Below are 17,858 nucleotides of genomic sequence, written 5' to 3' on the forward strand. Positions count from 1 at the left end.
GACAAAACTGCTTATATTAAATATATTAAAAAAATGTATTAATCAGAACTTATGAGACTTGTTGGATTAATAAATATATAGGTTTATAGTATGTTTATGATAGGCTTACAAGTTTATAAACCTACGTTTGATTCTTGCAGATTTAAGAACTGTATTTTCTTACATAAAAACAACAGGTATAAAGGGGGGAAAAGATAGTTTTCAGTTTACATATTGAGTTTGTGTTTATTAGCATTTTAAATTATAGTTACAATCATTTATTAATTTGTAATAATCATTTGTTAATTTGAATACTTTTAAGTCATCCTGTGGCCCCCTTGGAAGTTCACTGAGGCCCCTGAGAACCACTGTACTATTGTATTTTTTTTTTTAGAAATTAAAAGAATGAGATGATTTTTCTATACATATTTATTAGTGTAAACATTGTAAATATGACACAAACAGTTACATATAACAAATTTATCATCAAATCAAAATATTGCTTGTCTCGGAAATATTATTTTTTTTGTAACTATTTAACAGGGAATACACTTTTAATTTTGCTCTCTGAGCTTAAAAATATGTAAAAGATAATAACAGGCCATGCAGTGCTAATATTTTGTGTTATAGTGATGTGATAATAACATGGCAGAATAAGCACAAATTAATATACATAATGCATGACATTCCATACAAATATAAAACTTCCCATCTGTCTCTCCAGATAATTCAATAGAATGCTTTCCTCTCCTACATGCTATACATGTAAAACCACATCCTATTTTCCTTTAAATTGAGAACTTAAATGGTAATGGTTATGCTTCGAGAATACAAGTTCTATAGAAGTAATATTGCATCTCACGTAATAGTGAGACAGATGTTAGCTGACAGGCAGGTGAATTGTGGTTTGAAGTCTTCCTCCATGCTAACCTTCTAGTTTCATGTTGAGTGCTCCATGTCTTGGATCAACATTGTTCTCTTCTCCGGGAATGCAGGGCAGGCGGGGATCAGAGGTCATCACCAGTGTGACCTGGCAGGTCAGAGATTCAACCCGAACTTCACACCAGGGAGGAAAGTCCACAGGCCGATGCACACTGTAATCGAGCGATTGATTTAAATATAAATTCAAATTAACTACATTCTGTGTACATTCTCCAAAATAAGGGTTTTCAAGAGTGTAATTTCGTTTTCAGAGCACCAAAATAAAACAGAAAAATCTCAAGATTCCCATTTATTAGGTTCTTTTATTTATTATCCAATAGAGAAATTAATGCAAGATGTTACGACTCTTACGTTTCGCAGCATCCCACTCCCACAGGGTGCAGGCAGGTGCACTGCACACAGCCCTGCTCCATCCAGCTCTCTCCCATAGAGTACTGCTTCCCATCATACTCACACAGAGCTGTGAAGAGAGACATCGAGCACACTGAAGATCAAGTCCTGAGAGTGCCTGATCAACAAGTGCACTCCAAATAAAACTGATTTAGAGGAAATATCATGAGACGGGACAGCTGGTCTCACCTTGAGAGTTGAAGTGGCACTGCATTGGTGCTGCTGAACATTTCATCCACACCAAAGAGGCCATTAAGATTATCATCACACCATGTCTCGCCATGGGATCCATCTGAGTTGTTCGATCGCCCTCTGAATTGTTCTCTCTCCTCTTTCGCATCCTTCATTTATACCCCCGTGCGTTCACGGGGACGGGTGTGAGGAGTGGTTTACCCCCTACCTGAGGTGTGTTTCTGGGGTGGGGGCAGGTTAGTTAGGGGGTGTGCAAAGGAAAAAGCTGTGGCTTGGCACCACTTGCTCTTTCTCTCCGGTGATTGCCATTCTCCGCTCCACTGGGCATGACCTTGAAAAACTATAGAAATTCTGACACATCCTGGGATGACTAAGAGAGGTGGGGAAGAGAGCTGGAGAGCAAGAAAAAGAAAAAGTTGATGCGAGACAGCATGCTGAACAAATATGGATAACATGAGTTGCCAATTAAAGATAACAGCCCTACATTTGGGGAAAAAAGGCCTAATTTCACCTACTTTGATGATGCTGAGTTAAAAAGTATAAAACTTCCATCATGCCCAGTTTTTTTCCCCAAAATAATAAAAATGTATATATATACATATGTAGTAGGTCTATGTATCCGCTTTAATCCATTTATCAAAATAACAAAAGCAGTAAAATGCCAAATGTTTCTGTTTTAATGACAAGATGTATTGAAAAACTGCTCAACATTCAAATATATGACTAGTGCTTGCTGTAGCAGTTACAGCTTGCTTCAGAAACCCTCCAACTGCCCCAGCTCCACCTGTCACACCTGGCAATCCTCCCGTTTTTCCCGGGATTCTCCCGTATTTTACCATTCTATCCCGCTATCATCCTGTTTAAATATTTTCCTGTATTTCTACCATATTTTAAATTTTTCTATAAAAAAAATCCCACTCGGTGTATTTTATATGTTTGCTACATTCACTTCTGGTAAAACTCCCATAATTTGTATGAGCAAAACCTCATTCTATAATCCCGTCAACAAATTCCAAGGTTGTCCAGTTGCCAGATCTTGTATGAAACGCATCTTTCTCACACGATCGACGCATACAAATATCAACCCATTTGTCCCCTCAACTTGGCAACCTACAGTCCAGTGATGCTATTGATTTATGCGCAGGTAGAAGGAAACAATGATCACTGGTAGAAATGGGAGAAGACTCAGGTGGTGCTCCGGTGAAAAAACTAAATATACATGTAAATTGAGATATAGCTTACACTTCAAATGGCTATGGTTTAATTGATTAAATATGAGCGCTTCAAGTTTCAAAGTCAGGTGCTGCGCTGCTTTGTTTACTGCCGTTACGGCACCTGCTGGCAGAGAATGAATTAGCATTTTTCAATAAGCCCTTCTGCTCTTTGTTTAGACCAAAGCCAAAAACGACCCTTATTTTTTACGCAGAAAACACGCAGTTGTAAATGTGAACTGGTGGATCGACAAGAAGATAATGAATTATAAAACTCTAAAGATATAGCCTACACTAAGATATATTTATGTTACTAAATGAATATTATTGTTTGATAATAATTGTTTAAATTAATATAAAAATAATATAATATAATATAATATAAACATTTTTACTTTTGACTCTTTTGACATTTTTAAATCTATTCTGCCAAGACCAAACACATCAACATTGTCATGTACATTACCATGCTAAACTATCTGAGAGTTTTCATGACAGAACTATACTTAGTATGAAATAAATGTATTTTAAATATATTATTTTTTTAATAGGGCAGTTTTCATTTGGGTTGTAGTGGATGCATCAACATTCAGTTTATTGTCAGATGTCACCTCAGATGCATCCTGAGGATGGTCAACGGGTGGTTCTCAACATCACCAAATGGTTACTAGGTGATCTTCAAACACACAAACACAGGCATCCATCACAACTGTGGTCCTCAGGTTGCCGTGACCCTGGTCTGCTTCTTTGGACTGAGCTCATGCTGATGATGATGAGGTGACCTCACGTGGGTCTGTTCCAGCTGAAGATGTTCATGAGCATGAGGAAGCTCATAAAGGCAGAATTTGACTTTTATTGCACTACCGCTGCAGGTGTGTGTGTTTATGACCAGAGAAGATGAAGATGTAATATTTCTGAACTGCTTTTTTGTTATTAAGGAAGGATCCTAGGTAGGTGTCAAGCGCGAGGGATTAGGCTTTGAGCGGATGCCGAGAAGGTAACGCTCTTTGAGCCAGAACCAAACATTACATACTCATTTGCACATTAGCTCATCTCTCGTCATCTTTGCTATCAAGATGGAAAAATTTGCGATCGAAGACCCTGGGGTACCACAAAGTCTGTTTGTTGCATTCACGCCTGTGTCACCCCACAGTAGTCTGAAAGGTGTTGAAAGCTCCTCCCTGTGTACTGCATGTTGTACTACTGCTCTATGGCACTGACTACTAGCGCCTCAGTTTGGACAAAGTGACTCACAGTCTCTCCTCTGCTCTGGCCGTGCATTCTTAGCATGTTCCCCTCTGCTTGAACGTTAGAACTGGTGTCGTATTTAAATATTTCCGCCTCATAGGACATGATTTGTGTCCAATAGGAGCATAAAACTTGCCAAAAGGCCATCTGGCAGAAGTTCACAATTTTTGATTGTCAATTAATCTTTGGTTATTGTCATTAAATGGAAGAAGTAACTAAAAGTGCTGTTATGAATAAGTCTATTCAACAGGTACACTTGATTTCTGGCAGCACATTTTCTGATTTAATGGTAAACCTTAGGTAACCTATCCCACTGTTTCCCAACCTGTGTCTTATGTAGCCAATCTGTAATAAAGTTCTAGGAAAAGATTATTTACCCAGAACAGAATTTTAGGAAATACGTAAGAGAGTTTTATTGCTGGGAAAATGACTGAAATATGAACAAAGATGGGTTACATGTGTCGACCACAAAAACGGACAAAACATATTATTTTGTGTCTTTTTTAAAAGGAACAGAATTTTTACTATTTCTCAGAATTTTTACTATTTTTTTACTATTTATTTTTTATTATTTTGTGTTTTTTTTTCTTTAGCACATTTAAAAACAATACATTGTTGAAGTAAATTACACTACTAAAAATCCCAGCACATTTGTTGTTACACATTTAAAATGTCACCTTAAAAAATAAAAAATTCTAATTTCCCCTGATTTACAAGTACCACTGTTTGGGAATCACCGATTTATTCCTACTGTACAATATAAGCATTGTTTAAATGAGCCTCACATAGTAGTCAATGTGTTTTTTGTTTAAATAAATCTTTTAAATCAATCTATATATTCTATGGAGGCATTTTAAGTTACAGGTTACAATTAATTTAAACTTCCCTATCCATTTTATTAAAAGTAAAAATGAATGCAAAAATGCAATGCACATAATTCAGATTGAATACACACACACACACACACACACACACAAAATGGTTCTTCAGGGGGTTCTTTGGGGTTTTTAAGGTGCTATATAGCACCAATGTCAATTATGCCATACAAAGAACCTGTTCAATCCCTGTACAGTTCTCTAACTCTATCTCTTAGTTTAGTTGGGGAAATGATTAAAAATGAAATTAAAATAAAGTGTATTTCCTGAAGATAATGTGGCTCTCAACCGTTTTGCCCCCAAGGCCCCCTATATATTCCATAGCCCTCACATGGAACTTTTTGACCTCAGAAAAGCATAAAAGTGATTCAAAACAGCTTTTGCCATTGAAGTAAATTCCCATTCATCATAGCAAACATATGAGAGTGGAGTAACATATCTAAAATGTAAGGAGGAGAATGGGGAACTTATGGTTCTACACACAGTAACACCATTTGACAAAGGTGCTGTAAAGCTTTAAAGAAAGAAGCTATATAGCACTTGAAGTGGTTCCCCATCATTACAAGCCAATGAACCCCTTTTAGTGCTATTTAGCACCTTTTTTTTAGAGTGTACCTGCAAACATTTAATCCATCATATAAGCAATTATTGCTGGGTCATAAGCAATTCCTGAATATACAAGTTCAGGCCTGGTAAGGTCTAGCCAGTGGAAACCTTTGTCATCCCAAGAGTGCAGCTGCCCTTTGGCTTCAACTCAAAGGAATGTGGCTTTAAACTTTGGAGCAAGGAAGCAGAGCCCCCTCTGTGAGTGTTCGGAACACATGAGGGGTGGCAATGAGCCTTATCCTCTTTAACAGCTCTTGAGTCCCGAGCGGAGGATGTAATGGACTACGGTCCTGTTCTGTTGTGCAGTCTGACTCATCACCATTTATTATATAACCACACACTAATGTGCAGGGGGGACCCAAAGTTGCACTAAGATTTAGGATGTGAGTGAACGAATGCCAAGCTGCCAGCGAATGTAAATTAAAAGCAAGAACAGTTTGTTTTCTTAATCTTTTTATTGGCTTGGTTCTTTTTCTGCCCTCACAAACGAGGGCAAGAAAGACGCTTGTGTGAAGAGAGATGAGGTTTTTAGGAAGTACAACCGATTGTGATGCCTATATACACAAACACACCAATAAAATGTTCATTGCATTGGAGAACATACTTAGAGAATATTACGTTCATGCACCCAAAAGACAGATAGCAATTGCAAATGACTTGTCCACCTGCTGTGCAGAATGGCTGACAAAGGCCATAACCTACTGGTTTTACAGCAGATCCAACAATCACAACTTGGGTTAAGTGCAATGTATAAACAATTGCTATTCTCTCTCTCTCTCTCTCTCTCTCTCTTTGGCAATTTCTTAATACATCGAGACTACAATGGATTGCAATTTAAATAGATTTCAAATAGATTAATTTTGGGGGGATGTATGAAATACAGTACATAATTAAATTAATTAAACATTTAAATAAATGAAACTAATGCAAATGTTTCAGAAAAAAAATCTATGCCTTAATTCAGTTTAAACTCAGAAACTTGCAAACAATTGTACTCAATCTACAACTAACATGCAATTCAAGAGGACTTTTAAACGCCTTACGAAATTTGTCCTGTATTACTATCCGTTCTTAAACCAAACAGGAAGCCACCGGGATCCACCAGACCAAAGAAGCCATTTCTGATCCGTTCAGCCATGCAAGTCGCTGCGGCTATCGATTGATTTGACATCGATTATTTACGTCTGATTATAATGTTTTCCTTTCTAAAAACGGACGCGATGAAGCCCTGGCAGATGCTTTATTATTGTTTTAAATTAAGACTGATAGTATTTTTGACCGGCTATATTGGTTTTCATTAATCAGACAGAGTTGTATCAAGAATATAAAGTGCTGCGAAAAGCTAAAGCTCCAGCAGATCCAGTGCAGGGTCTTTGCTAGAGGCCCTGCAGTCTATCTCCCACCGCCTGAGAAATCTGCATTTAGTTATTCTTTTTTAATCTGTTTTGTTTCATTCACTACGGTTTTTCATAACACTTCATCGATTACTGAAGATGGACACAGACAAATTTAACTATGTGTATAGTTGCGATCTGGACATAAACGTCCAACTTAAAATGTGAGTATGTTTCTGGACCTTAGTCATTGTTTTGAATACAGAACTGTCAAACAAGCAAAATATCAACAGAGGCCAAATAACAGCACACTGCACACGTATTATTGGTAGATGCTATGTATAATATGCATGGATTTATGTCATTAATAATATGTAATATAATAATAAAGTGTCTACTGGTAACTTATATAAGAGCACAAAATGTAGTGCACTTTCATTTGAAACGAAAAGAGAAATCTTCCTTGCATGCTATCAAATGGTTGTTTTCGCGATGTTTACCAAAGCGAGCATGGCCACACTGTGAGTCAGAAGAATGAACAGGAGTCCAGCGAGAGCTTTTGTGTTTTAGGGCTTTCATCAGTCTATTGACATCATTCTCCGTTTGCCCTCGATCTTAAAGAGATAGTTCACCCAAAAAATTAAAATTCTGTCATCATTTACTCATCCTCATGTCGTTCCAAACCTGCATGAGTTGCTTTTTTATGTTGAACACAAAAGAAGATATTTTGAAGATTGCTGGTAATCAAACAGTTGGTGGTTGCCATTGACTTCCATAGTAGGAAAAAAAATACTATGGAAGTCAATGGCAACCACCAACTGTTTGATTACCAGCAATCTTCAAAATATCTTCTTTTGTGTTCAACATAAAAAAGCAACTCATGCAGGTTTGGAACGACATGAGGGTGAGTAAATTATGACAGAATTTAAATTTTTGGGTGAACTATCTCTTTAACGAGTCTCTGTCCGTGTACGTGTGGATCAAAAATAAAGAGAATAAATTATTCTTCTGACCTGCGAGTGTTTGTCATAACGAAATCAGTTTAATTTCACTGTGTGTGAGTGTGTGTGTGTGTGTGTGTGTGTGTGTGTTGCGTTGCGTGCCAGTAAGCAAACTCGCTTTATAGGACAGTCAGTACGTTTACATGGACAACGATACTCCGATTTGAATACGATTAAGACAATACTCTGATTAAGAATCTACCATGTAAACAGAGATTTTTGTTTACCTTAATCCGGCTAAAGTCATAGTCGAAGTAAACAGAAATCGAATTAAGACATGTGGAGTAGGCTATTCCTATTTGAGTCGCATTACTGAAGTGCAGAATAGACACGTAAACACCTTAATCACACTATTACCGTCATTTTTGCGACAGGATACACACACGGCAGTGGTCAACCGTTTGACAAATCATTAACTGCACTTGAAGCTTTCACAAAATTAAAAACGAAACACCCAAAACTGTACATGGCATCATCACGAAGACGAATTATATGTTTATGCGTGAAATTCCGGAGGGGACGCCGGATAGCGTCGCGCGGGGACGTAATGGCGTGTGCCATTAATCAACTATGTACTATAGCATGTAAAACGGGAACATGAAAGGAATATTCTAAAAGCAACTCGTGTAAACACCATAATCATAATAGTGGTTTATTTAGAATAAGGTAAATAATTAGATTACAGATGTCCATGTAAACGTAGTCAGTGACCGTTAAATCCAAATGCATGAAGAAGAGCTGCCTGTCACCATGTTAAGTAATTACGGCCTGACCTTCTTGAAAAGGACTTGTAGTAATAAAAATGAATAAAAATTCGTTTAAGAACAGTATGAATACATTTATGAATCTATTTTAAATAAATGCTGTTCTTTTGAACGTTGTATGCATTAAAGAATCCTGAAAAGGCGCAGTTTCTACAAAAATATTAAGCAGCACAACTTTTTTCAGCTGTGATAATAATAAGAACCTTTTCTTGAACAACAGATTTCAGATTTCTGAAGTATCATGATGTGACACTAAACTGAAGACTGGAGTAATGGCTGCTGAAAATTCAGCTTTGCCATCATAGGCTTAAATTACATTTCGAAATATATTAAAGTGCCCCTATTATGCCATTTTTAAGGTTGCTAATATTGTTTTATGAGTCTCCTAAAACAGGTTTACATGCATGCAAGGTCAAAAAACACGTTAGTTTTATCCCAAAATTTATTTAATTTTACCTAATTTCTAAATGATTCATAAATGACTTGTGCGAAGCAGTTCAAAGAATCAGTCTCTCGAAACCCCTCCTTTCGAGATGGTTCTCACTGCAGAACACAAGATCCAGGGGGCGTGGTCCAACTCCTCCCACCTTACATATACCTAAACCTACCCGACTCCACCCCCTGATCCCTAAACCCACCCATCTCCACCCCTAAACCTACCATCTCCACCCCCCTAGATGTGGATCCAACCCCGCCCCCTGGATCTTGTGTTCTGGAGTGAGGGGCTACTGGTCCTTTCCTTGAGCCCTCACTGCTATGATTGGTCAGATGGCGCAGTCCTTTGTGATTGGTCCAGAGCCGTAGAGAGAGATTGGCTACCGCGTACAGCGCGTGTCGGAAAGGAAGCGCCCAATTGCCATGACGGAATGACAGCCCTGGAGACTTGTCAATACATAAAAAAGATGGTATCGATTGTACCTTACATGCACCTTTACGTTGGTTTGCCAATCCGCCAAAAAACTCGAGAGAAGAAGAAGAAATTGTACCTTACCAATTCGAGCTGAGTCTGATGATGAAACGGTTGAACAGCTACATGACACACTGCATGAAAGGTAATATTCAAAAAGCCATAATAGGGGCACTTTAAAATAGGAAAACAAAGTTTTTATTGTAATATGTGTGAAAGATGAATAAATAAGCTTTCCATTGATGTATGGTTTATTAGGATAGGACAATATTTGGCCGAGATACAACTATTTGAAAATCTGGAATCTGAGGGTGCAAAAAAAAAAAATCTAAATATTGAGAAAATCGCCTTTAAAGTTGTCCAAATGAATTTCTTACCAATGCATATTACTAATCAAAAAATACGTTTTGATATATTTACGGTAGGAAATTTACTAAATATCTTCATGGAACATGATCTTTACTTAATATCCTAATGATTTTTGGCATAAAAGAAAAATAGATCATTTTGACCCATACAATGCATTGTTGGCTATTGTTACAAATATACCCGTGCTGCTTGTGACTGGCTTTGTGGTCCAGGGTCACATGTTTCCCATATTACTGTTTAATATTAATGCTCAAATAAATGCAGCCTTGGTGAGCATGAGAGATGTTTTTCAAAAACTTAAAAACAGCATCAGAACATATAAAGTGTCATGGAAATCATTGATCAAATAGTTTTGTAACTCTGCTGACTTTTAGCACAATTGCTCACCAATAAAGAGGTACAGTATGCAAATTCCTTACTTCAGAAAGCAAATGTCTTAACATTGTGCTGTGTTCTGACTGAGCAGAAATAGTATCTCCTTTCTGTTTGCTTTTGCAGAGGCAGTCTGGAGGGCAAGAGAGAGCAGAAGAGCTATAAAGCTCTGCTTGAGGACTCCATGCTGCGGTTCTCAGGACTCTATCAGGAGAGCTGCTCTGACCTGTACGTCACCTGTCAGGTGTTTGCCGAGGGCAAGCCTCTCGCTCTGCCTGTACGAACGTCTTACAAGGCCTTCAGCACTCGCTGGAAGTATGTACATTTATCAATGGTTAATCTGTGTATGTCACACAGTGGCTCATTTTATGCTAATGTGATTCAATAATGAGTCAGAGCAGGAAACCAAACAAAAGATATCAGAGATGCTTTGCTGAGATACGTAGCATTTATTTTGTACCCAATCATCCGCTCGCATACTTTTTTTTTTTACTGATTTTAATACCTTCAAATTTCATTTGTTCACTGTACTGAGTCACATATGTTCTGTCACATTATTATTGTTGTCTTCTCTTCACCTTAGCTGGAACGAGTGGCTTAGGCTGCCAGTGAAGTACCCTGACCTGCCTCAGAGTGCCCAGGTGACTCTAACAGTTTGGGATGTGTATGGACCCGGCCGAGCCACGCCTGTTGGGGGCACTACAGTCACCCTCTTTGGGAAATATGGGTAAGGGTCTAATGTTTACAATTTTGTTCATCAGATATATAACTGGAAAATGACATAAAATTTAGTGCTTTAGTGCCCAGCCTCCTTTTTTCCCCTCTGCTCTGGTTTCAGAAGTATTTTTCCTATTCATTTTTCCCAGTGGGATTTTTAAAAAGCCTTCATTAAAGTGATCATGTGAAGACTGAAGTAATGGCTGCGGAAAATTCTGATTTGCCATTACAGGAATAAATGATGTTTTAAAATACATATGAATGAATGAATGAATGAAGGAAGCATTTATATAGCGCTTTATTGTGCATTGCTGTACACCCAAAGCACTTTACAATCAAATGGAGGGTCAATTTAAAACAGTTGTTTTAAATTGTAATACTATTTCACAGTATTACCTTTTTACTGTATTTTAGATCAAATAAATGCAGCCTTTTAAAGCTTAAGATAATTCTTTATTTTTTTTTTTATCTTACCAACCCTAAACGTTAGCACAGTAAAAATGCATTGCAGGATAATTCCATTCCACCATTCTCTCCTATTAGTCTCTTCCACCAGTCTCTTCTTCTACCAGTCTGATATGTTTGCACAAAATTAAAATTTGGCATCCAAATATTTACATATGTTAGTAAGGCACATCCATTATTGCACTTGAATGCTTTGCTCCATTGGTTAAATTGTTTTTGAGCTGACAAATACTTTGGTGTCATACTTTTCGTAATACTTTTTTATGAATTTGTTCAAAATACATATGATTCATATCTACACTCCAATAATAATTTCATTGTCTTACAGATTTTAGGGTGCTTGTAACCACTACATTCAGAATCTGAGATTATATCAAATTAATTTGAATGAATAAAATCTGTACATGTTAAAATAGAAGTTGAGGTGTTATTAATTATTTAGGAAAGAGATTCTTATCACAAAAGAGATTATTTACCACTAAAGTTTGCACACCACTAATTTTTATACATTTATTATTCCCCCTTATCTATCTCCATCTCTCTCACGCTGTCTACTAGAATGTTCCGGCAGGGCATGCATGATCTGAAGGTGTGGCCGGGTGTGGAGGGTGATGGCAGTGAGCCCACTAGTACACCAGGAAGGACCAGCAGCACTCTGGCAGAGGACCAGATGGGCCGCCTGGCCAAGGTCAGTTGATGGATTGGGGAGTGGAGGAGCCCAGCTGAGACAGAAACTGGAGAAGTATGCCTGTGGACGGACAGTTACTGTACATGAGGGATATGTTAAATGAAAAGTGGGTGGCGGCAGGGAGGGATAGATGGATATGCTGATTGTGTTTATAGATTACCCAATTTGTGGAAAGAATGAGAATTGAGAATGTTTGTTGTTGCGAGGGAGTGTGCTTGTGTGTGTGTTCTGTCAAAGGACATGTTTTAACTGCCCTCTGTTCCAGGGCCCAGACCTGGAGATACTTAGTGACGTGAGTATGAGAGAAGACAGGAATGCTGAATGTATGTGTGTGAATGTGTGTGTGTGTGTGTGTGTGTGTGTGTGTGCGTGTGTATGAGTGTTGGCTTGTCTCATATATTTGTGGGCAAGATATAGAACAGGGTATATATTTAGCTTGCATAATTTGACCCACATTTAGGATGAGTATGTTATTTTTTTGGACGCGTGTATGAGTGTTGGCTTGTCTCATATATTTGTGGGCAAGATATAGGACAGGGTATATATTTAGCTTGCATAATTTGACCCACATTTAGGATGAGTATGTTATTTTTTTGGACTCGAGGCACTGCCATTTTTGATGCTTGACCTCACCAATTTTTTTATTCAGCATTATATATTTATTTATTTACAACAGTGTAGATGTTCAGGAGAATCCAAGGATTAGAAACAATTTTTATGATACTATAAATATATATTTTTAAATATGGCAGGTCAAATATAGCATTTTTTTATTTTTATTTACAATTGTTCAACTCAAATTATGACCATGTTAGCTGGTAGATCAATCATGTCTTTAATGTATAACCAGATGTTCACCCACTTAAAAAAAAAACAGGCCCACATCAAAAGGAGGATTTAGAAAAATGAACAGACTAAATAAAAAAGATTGTTGTGCTGGATAATTCTTTTAAGTCAGAAAGATTTGTTGTGGATACTGTTGATAAAGCGTAACTTGTTTTGAAGTGAGAGCATTCCTTGAAATAATCATGAATGTCATGGACGTTATGTTTAGCCACTAAAACACATGTATGGCTGGTTAAACAAAGTCCTCTTAGACTCTTGCTGGCCTTTAGATGAGATGTGTTATTGTACTAACTATTACTAACTGTTTGTTTAGAAAGGGCTGAGTCATCTTGGTGTGCTACTTACTTTGCACTGGCCCCCCCCGAATGTCCTTTGGCTAATGAGCTTTTTGTGTGCTTTTGCACGCTGACACACCGCTGTCATATGATTGGCTAAAGGATTGTGCACACAACGTCTTAGTTGTGTCTTAGTCTTGCAAACGTGTCTTTTTGCAAGAGAGGAAAAAAAAGTTTTCCTCTCTCTTTCTTTGCCTCTCTGTCTCTCTCAGCTAACAAAAGCTCATCGTCAGGGGCACATGGTTAAAGTAGACTGGCTGGATCGCTTGACCTTCAGAGAGATTGAAATGATCAATGAGGTGAGTGGTTTGGGGGTAAAAAGTGTCACAATATGAAGCCACTGTAATTTTTGCTACCTCTGTGTAAAGCTTGATTTGTGAAGCTTGTGCTTTTTTTATCTACAGAGTGAGAAACGTAGCTCTAATTTCATGTACCTCATGGTGGAATTCCCTCGTGTCAAAAGCGGTGAACGAGAATACAGCATTGTTTATTACGAAAAGGTATATCTTTTTTTTCTCTACTTTTTTTACTGTCAAGTCAACGTTGAATCAAAATAACTCTCCTGTTAATGCATGCTTCATCAAAATGTATTAGCCTTGCTTGCTTCTAAATAACTACTTTTTAGTTGACTAGGCTGTGGTGTTAATATTAACTGGCCAAATAACTATTAAGGCATTGAATTAGGATATTGTTGTAGAGAAAGCAGCTTTTCAGAAATCTTACCAATCTTAAACAGAGCAATTTAATTCTGGTTAATGTAATATGTAATCAAATTTAGTTAGAAAAAAGCAGTCCCTCACAATTAGCAGTCAGGAATGCCTTGATGGGTAAAAACAAGCCCCAACTTTTTTTCTTTGTTACAGAATTAAAATATGTTGTAGATGCCATTTTATGATGACTTTAAATTAGTGATAATCAAGATTTTGCAAAGCAGTGTAGTTCACTAGTTAAAATTCTTCATCTAATAGTTCACCTTCCTTTATCTAGTACTTGTTAAAGCCTTGTTAAATTTCAGTGGTTTTATGCCTCTCTCTTTTTACAGGATGCAGATGAATCCTCCCCTTTGCCGACCAGTTCAGATATTGTGAAAGTCCCCGACCCTCAGATGTGCATGGTTAGTGGTAAACAAAACTAAAAAAAGTCCATTATCTTGGGTTTATGGGTTTGAGAATTTGTGTTGGCACTTGATAATGTAAAGAATAATTTCATTTAAAATGATAAAGTTGGTAACTGATGGTGTTGGCATTCTGTTGCAGGAGAACCTTGTGGAGAGTAAGCATCATAAACTGGCTCGTAGTTTACGCAGCGGACCATCTGACCACGATCTCAAACCTAATGCAGCCACGCGCGATCAACTCAATGTTAGTGATAAAGAGAAAAAGAAGTACACAAGAAATCTTACCAGATGTCTTTATAATACTGTTTTTCTTTCATAGATCATAGTAAGCTACCCACCCACTAAGCAGCTGAGCTCTGAGGAACAGGACCTTGTGTGGAAGTTTAGATACTACCTCACCACACAGGAAAAGGTGAGTGAGCACATTCAAAACCATTCAAAAGTTTGGGGTCAGTCATACTTTTATTCAGCAACGGCACATTCAATTGAACAAAAGTTACTGTAAAACATATAGAATGTTAGAAAAAATTATATTCATGGTTTCATGCATGTCAAAAACGCATCATGATTTCCACAAATATCTGTTTGCAACACCATATTCTCAAGATCTCATTTGTGGGTGTGTTTTTAGGCTTTGACTAAGTTCCTGAAGTGTGTGAACTGGGATCTGCCCCAGGAGGCCAAACAGGCCCTGGAGCTGCTGGGAAAGTGGCGGCCGATGGATGTGGAGGATTCCTTGGAGCTGCTGTCCTCACAGTTCACCAACCCCACAGTCAGACGCTACGCTGTCGCGAGGCTGCAGCAGGCTGATGATGAGGTAACGTCTATGTATGTTTGTGTATGTGTGTGTTAGTCAGATTGTCAGTGGTTTATAGATGCATATCTTTGTGCGTCACATTATGCTATGCTTTCATAAGCAGTATTAAGGATACTTAATTACACACACCATTAACACTGGTAATCTTTAGGGACAACTGAAAGATTGATGCATTAAAGAAACCTGATTCCTCTTAATACATGTAATTCTGATTATCCTTAGGATCTGCTAATGTACTTGCTCCAGCTGGTGCAGGCATTGAAATATGAGAACTTCAATGATATCCAGGGTGGTTTGGAGCCTGCCAGTAAGAGAGACAGTCAAGGAGTTCTGACAGAGAGCTCAACAATAGGAGATCTGGACAGGTTGGAACATGCGTCTGTATGAAATGCACTGTTTTTTCCCCAAATCAATTATACATTACTTTGCTTAGAATTACAAAAGCTTTCAAAATCTGAATGTACAATCCTCAAAGGTAGTTGGATCAAATGTACAGTCGGAATTCTAAAATAATGGCAAATTTATAAACAAAAAATCGTGAGGGTTACAGTGATTTATTTTGCAGTTCCCAGATGGCATCGACTGTCACTGTGATGCCCAGCACACAGAAAGGCAAAGAAGGAACAGATGGTGAGAATCTAGAGGTAAGTGTAAAAACCCCCCACTAATTTTAGATGCATAGTGGATGTGAAGTTTATGAAACAGTGTATGTGACCTGTGTTCCACAGCAAGATCTGTGCACCTTCCTTATATCACGTGCCTGCAAAAACTCTACACTGGCAAACTATTTATACTGGTGAGTAATGGATCAAGATGTCTTGCAGTTCTGTACTTGCAGTATCTACAACAATGTGCCAGTTCTGGCGACTCCATATTAAAGAGTTATATGAAAATATTTGGAAATTGTCTTCCACTGCAGGTATGTAATTGTGGAGTGTGAGGATCAGGACACACAGCAGAGAGACCCCAAAACCCATGACATGTACCTCAATGTAATGAGGCGGTTCAGTCAGGCTCTGCTCAAGGTACATTCACATTCTGAACCCACATGGATTACAACAATGTAATATGATGATATAAACTAATGTTCAAAAATTGGTATGGGGTCATAAGATTGTGGTCAATAAGATTCAATTAAAATATTTTTTGAATGAAGTCTCCTATTCTTACCAAGACTGCATTTTTTATTTAAATTCAGTAATATTGAGAAATATTACAATTTAAATAAATCTGAATTTTCAGCAGCCATTACTCCAGTCTTCAGTGTCACACGATCCTTTAGAAATCATTCAAATATCTGGTGCCCAAGAGACAGTTCTATCATTATTATCAATGTTGAAAACAGCTGCATAATTTAACTGTGAAATATGTTTTATCATTCTTTTTTCTATTTAAAATACAAAAACAAAAAACATATATCTGAAGGATCATGTGACACTGAAGATTCGAGTAATTTGATCTTTTCTTTGATTCTTTGATGAACAAAAAGTTCAAAAGAAGAACCTGTATTTAAAATCTGTCACTTTCACTTTTTCACAATATGTGATGTTTATATCTGTTTCCAGGGTGATAAGAGTGTGAGAGTGATGCGCTCCCTTCTGGCCTCCCAGCAGACGTTTGTAGACCGATTAGTGCAGCTCATGAAGGCCGTTCAGAGAGAGAGTGGAAACCGCAAGAAAAAGGTGTGCAACACTGAATCAGTTTTTAAAGCTGCTGTAGACAGTGAGAAATCAGTTGATCGTTTTTGTGAAGTTATGAAGTTGTATCATTTGGTTCTTTCTGTCTCTGACAGACGGAGCGATTACAGGGTCTGTTGGCTGATAATGAGAAGGTGAATCTGTCAGAGATCGAGCCCATCCCTCTTCCTCTGGAGCCACAGATCCGGATCAAAGGCATCATACCTGAGACTGCAACACTCTTCAAGGTGTTGTGCATCATTTCATATCCATTGCATTGTGTCACACATTCATCCTTCCACACCTGACTTGTGTTTCTCTCTCTCCCAGAGTGCTCTGATGCCAGCAAAGCTAATCTTTAAGACAGAGGATGGGGAGCAATATCCTGTCATCTTCAAACATGGAGATGACCTGAGACAGGACCAGCTCATCCTGCAGATTATTTCACTCATGGACAAGGTCTGAAGTCTTTACATCTCATCACTAGGGTTGTGACGGTGAGGAAATTTTCCCACCGGTTAATCAACGTGTGACAATACAGATAATACCGGTATCACCGTGGGGGCGGGGGCGTTTCCTCTTTTCCGCGCTTTCCTTCGCATTTTACTTTCACTTTCAAATAGCGGCAATTCGACATAAAGCAATTGTTAGTTTTTAGTTTGAATTTTCCCTCTTTTCCTCGCTTTCCTTCGCTTTTAAATAGCTTAAAAGCACCATGCGCAATTAGTGGCAATTTGGAGTCAATTGCTTGAATGCAACAACAAAATACAACGTCAAACTCACTTTAGGCTATATATAAAACACAGAACTTTTATTAACAAAACTAATAAAAATACACAATGCTGTAGGACAGGCTATGCCTAATATAAAATAACAAATAACTTACATAAAGTTTAAATGGGTAGCCTATCCAAAACTGGAAATTAGTAAACATGCATAATATATAACCAAATAAATAAGAAACGTAGAAAGTTTATTAGCAAAACGAATAAGAAAGCTTAGAGGCA

General features: G+C 37.7%; 2 protein-coding genes across 2 annotated transcripts in view; one reads left to right on the forward strand and one right to left on the reverse strand.

Moving 5' to 3' along the window:
- Positions 1-904: 904 nt before the first annotated feature.
- On the reverse strand, positions 905-1,603 carry LOC107563122 (prostate-associated microseminoprotein-like). Its single transcript, XM_016247916.1, has 3 exons — positions 1,489-1,603; positions 1,273-1,381; positions 905-1,073 (listed from the first exon to the last, which is right to left on the reverse strand). Exons 1-3 carry the CDS (start codon positions 1,601-1,603, stop codon positions 905-907), a joined length of 393 nt encoding a protein of 130 aa, XP_016103402.1.
- A 5,001-nt stretch (positions 1,604-6,604) lies between these two features.
- The window catches only part of pik3c3 (phosphatidylinositol 3-kinase, catalytic subunit type 3), a 17,825-nt gene continuing 6,571 nt past the window's right edge, over positions 6,605-17,858 (forward strand). The window contains exons 1-17 of the mRNA XM_016246905.1: positions 6,605-7,001; positions 10,317-10,505; positions 10,774-10,917; positions 11,931-12,060; positions 13,454-13,540; positions 13,646-13,741; positions 14,284-14,355; positions 14,498-14,602; positions 14,678-14,770; positions 14,990-15,175; positions 15,398-15,540; positions 15,741-15,819; positions 15,904-15,971; positions 16,095-16,200; positions 16,741-16,857; positions 16,968-17,099; positions 17,182-17,310. Coding sequence (XP_016102391.1) covers positions 6,937-7,001; positions 10,317-10,505; positions 10,774-10,917; positions 11,931-12,060; positions 13,454-13,540; positions 13,646-13,741; positions 14,284-14,355; positions 14,498-14,602; positions 14,678-14,770; positions 14,990-15,175; positions 15,398-15,540; positions 15,741-15,819; positions 15,904-15,971; positions 16,095-16,200; positions 16,741-16,857; positions 16,968-17,099; positions 17,182-17,310 — 1,941 coding nt within the window. The 5' untranslated portion in view covers positions 6,605-6,936. The remainder of the gene's footprint in view (positions 7,002-10,316; positions 10,506-10,773; positions 10,918-11,930; positions 12,061-13,453; positions 13,541-13,645; positions 13,742-14,283; positions 14,356-14,497; positions 14,603-14,677; positions 14,771-14,989; positions 15,176-15,397; positions 15,541-15,740; positions 15,820-15,903; positions 15,972-16,094; positions 16,201-16,740; positions 16,858-16,967; positions 17,100-17,181; positions 17,311-17,858) is intronic.

This window comes from Sinocyclocheilus grahami, unplaced genomic scaffold, assembly GCF_001515645.1.
Source record: "Sinocyclocheilus grahami isolate Dianchi unplaced genomic scaffold, SAMN03320097.WGS_v1.1 scaffold24.1, whole genome shotgun sequence".
NCBI classification, from domain to species: domain Eukaryota; kingdom Metazoa; phylum Chordata; class Actinopteri; order Cypriniformes; family Cyprinidae; genus Sinocyclocheilus; species Sinocyclocheilus grahami.

Excerpts from the sequence above, each read along its gene's own strand:
- LOC107563122 (XM_016247916.1), bottom strand. The coding sequence starts at position 1,603 with ATGGATCCCATGGCGAGACATGGTGTGATGATAATCTTAATGGCCTCT. Across the intron at positions 1,382-1,488 it reads CTCTCAAGGTGAGACCAGCT|CTCTGTGTGAGTATGATGGG; the intron begins GTCCCGTCTCAT and ends CTCTCTTCACAG. Across the intron at positions 1,074-1,272 it reads GGAGTGGGATGCTGCGAAAC|TGTGCATCGGCCTGTGGACT; the intron begins GTAAGAGTCGTA and ends GCTCGATTACAG.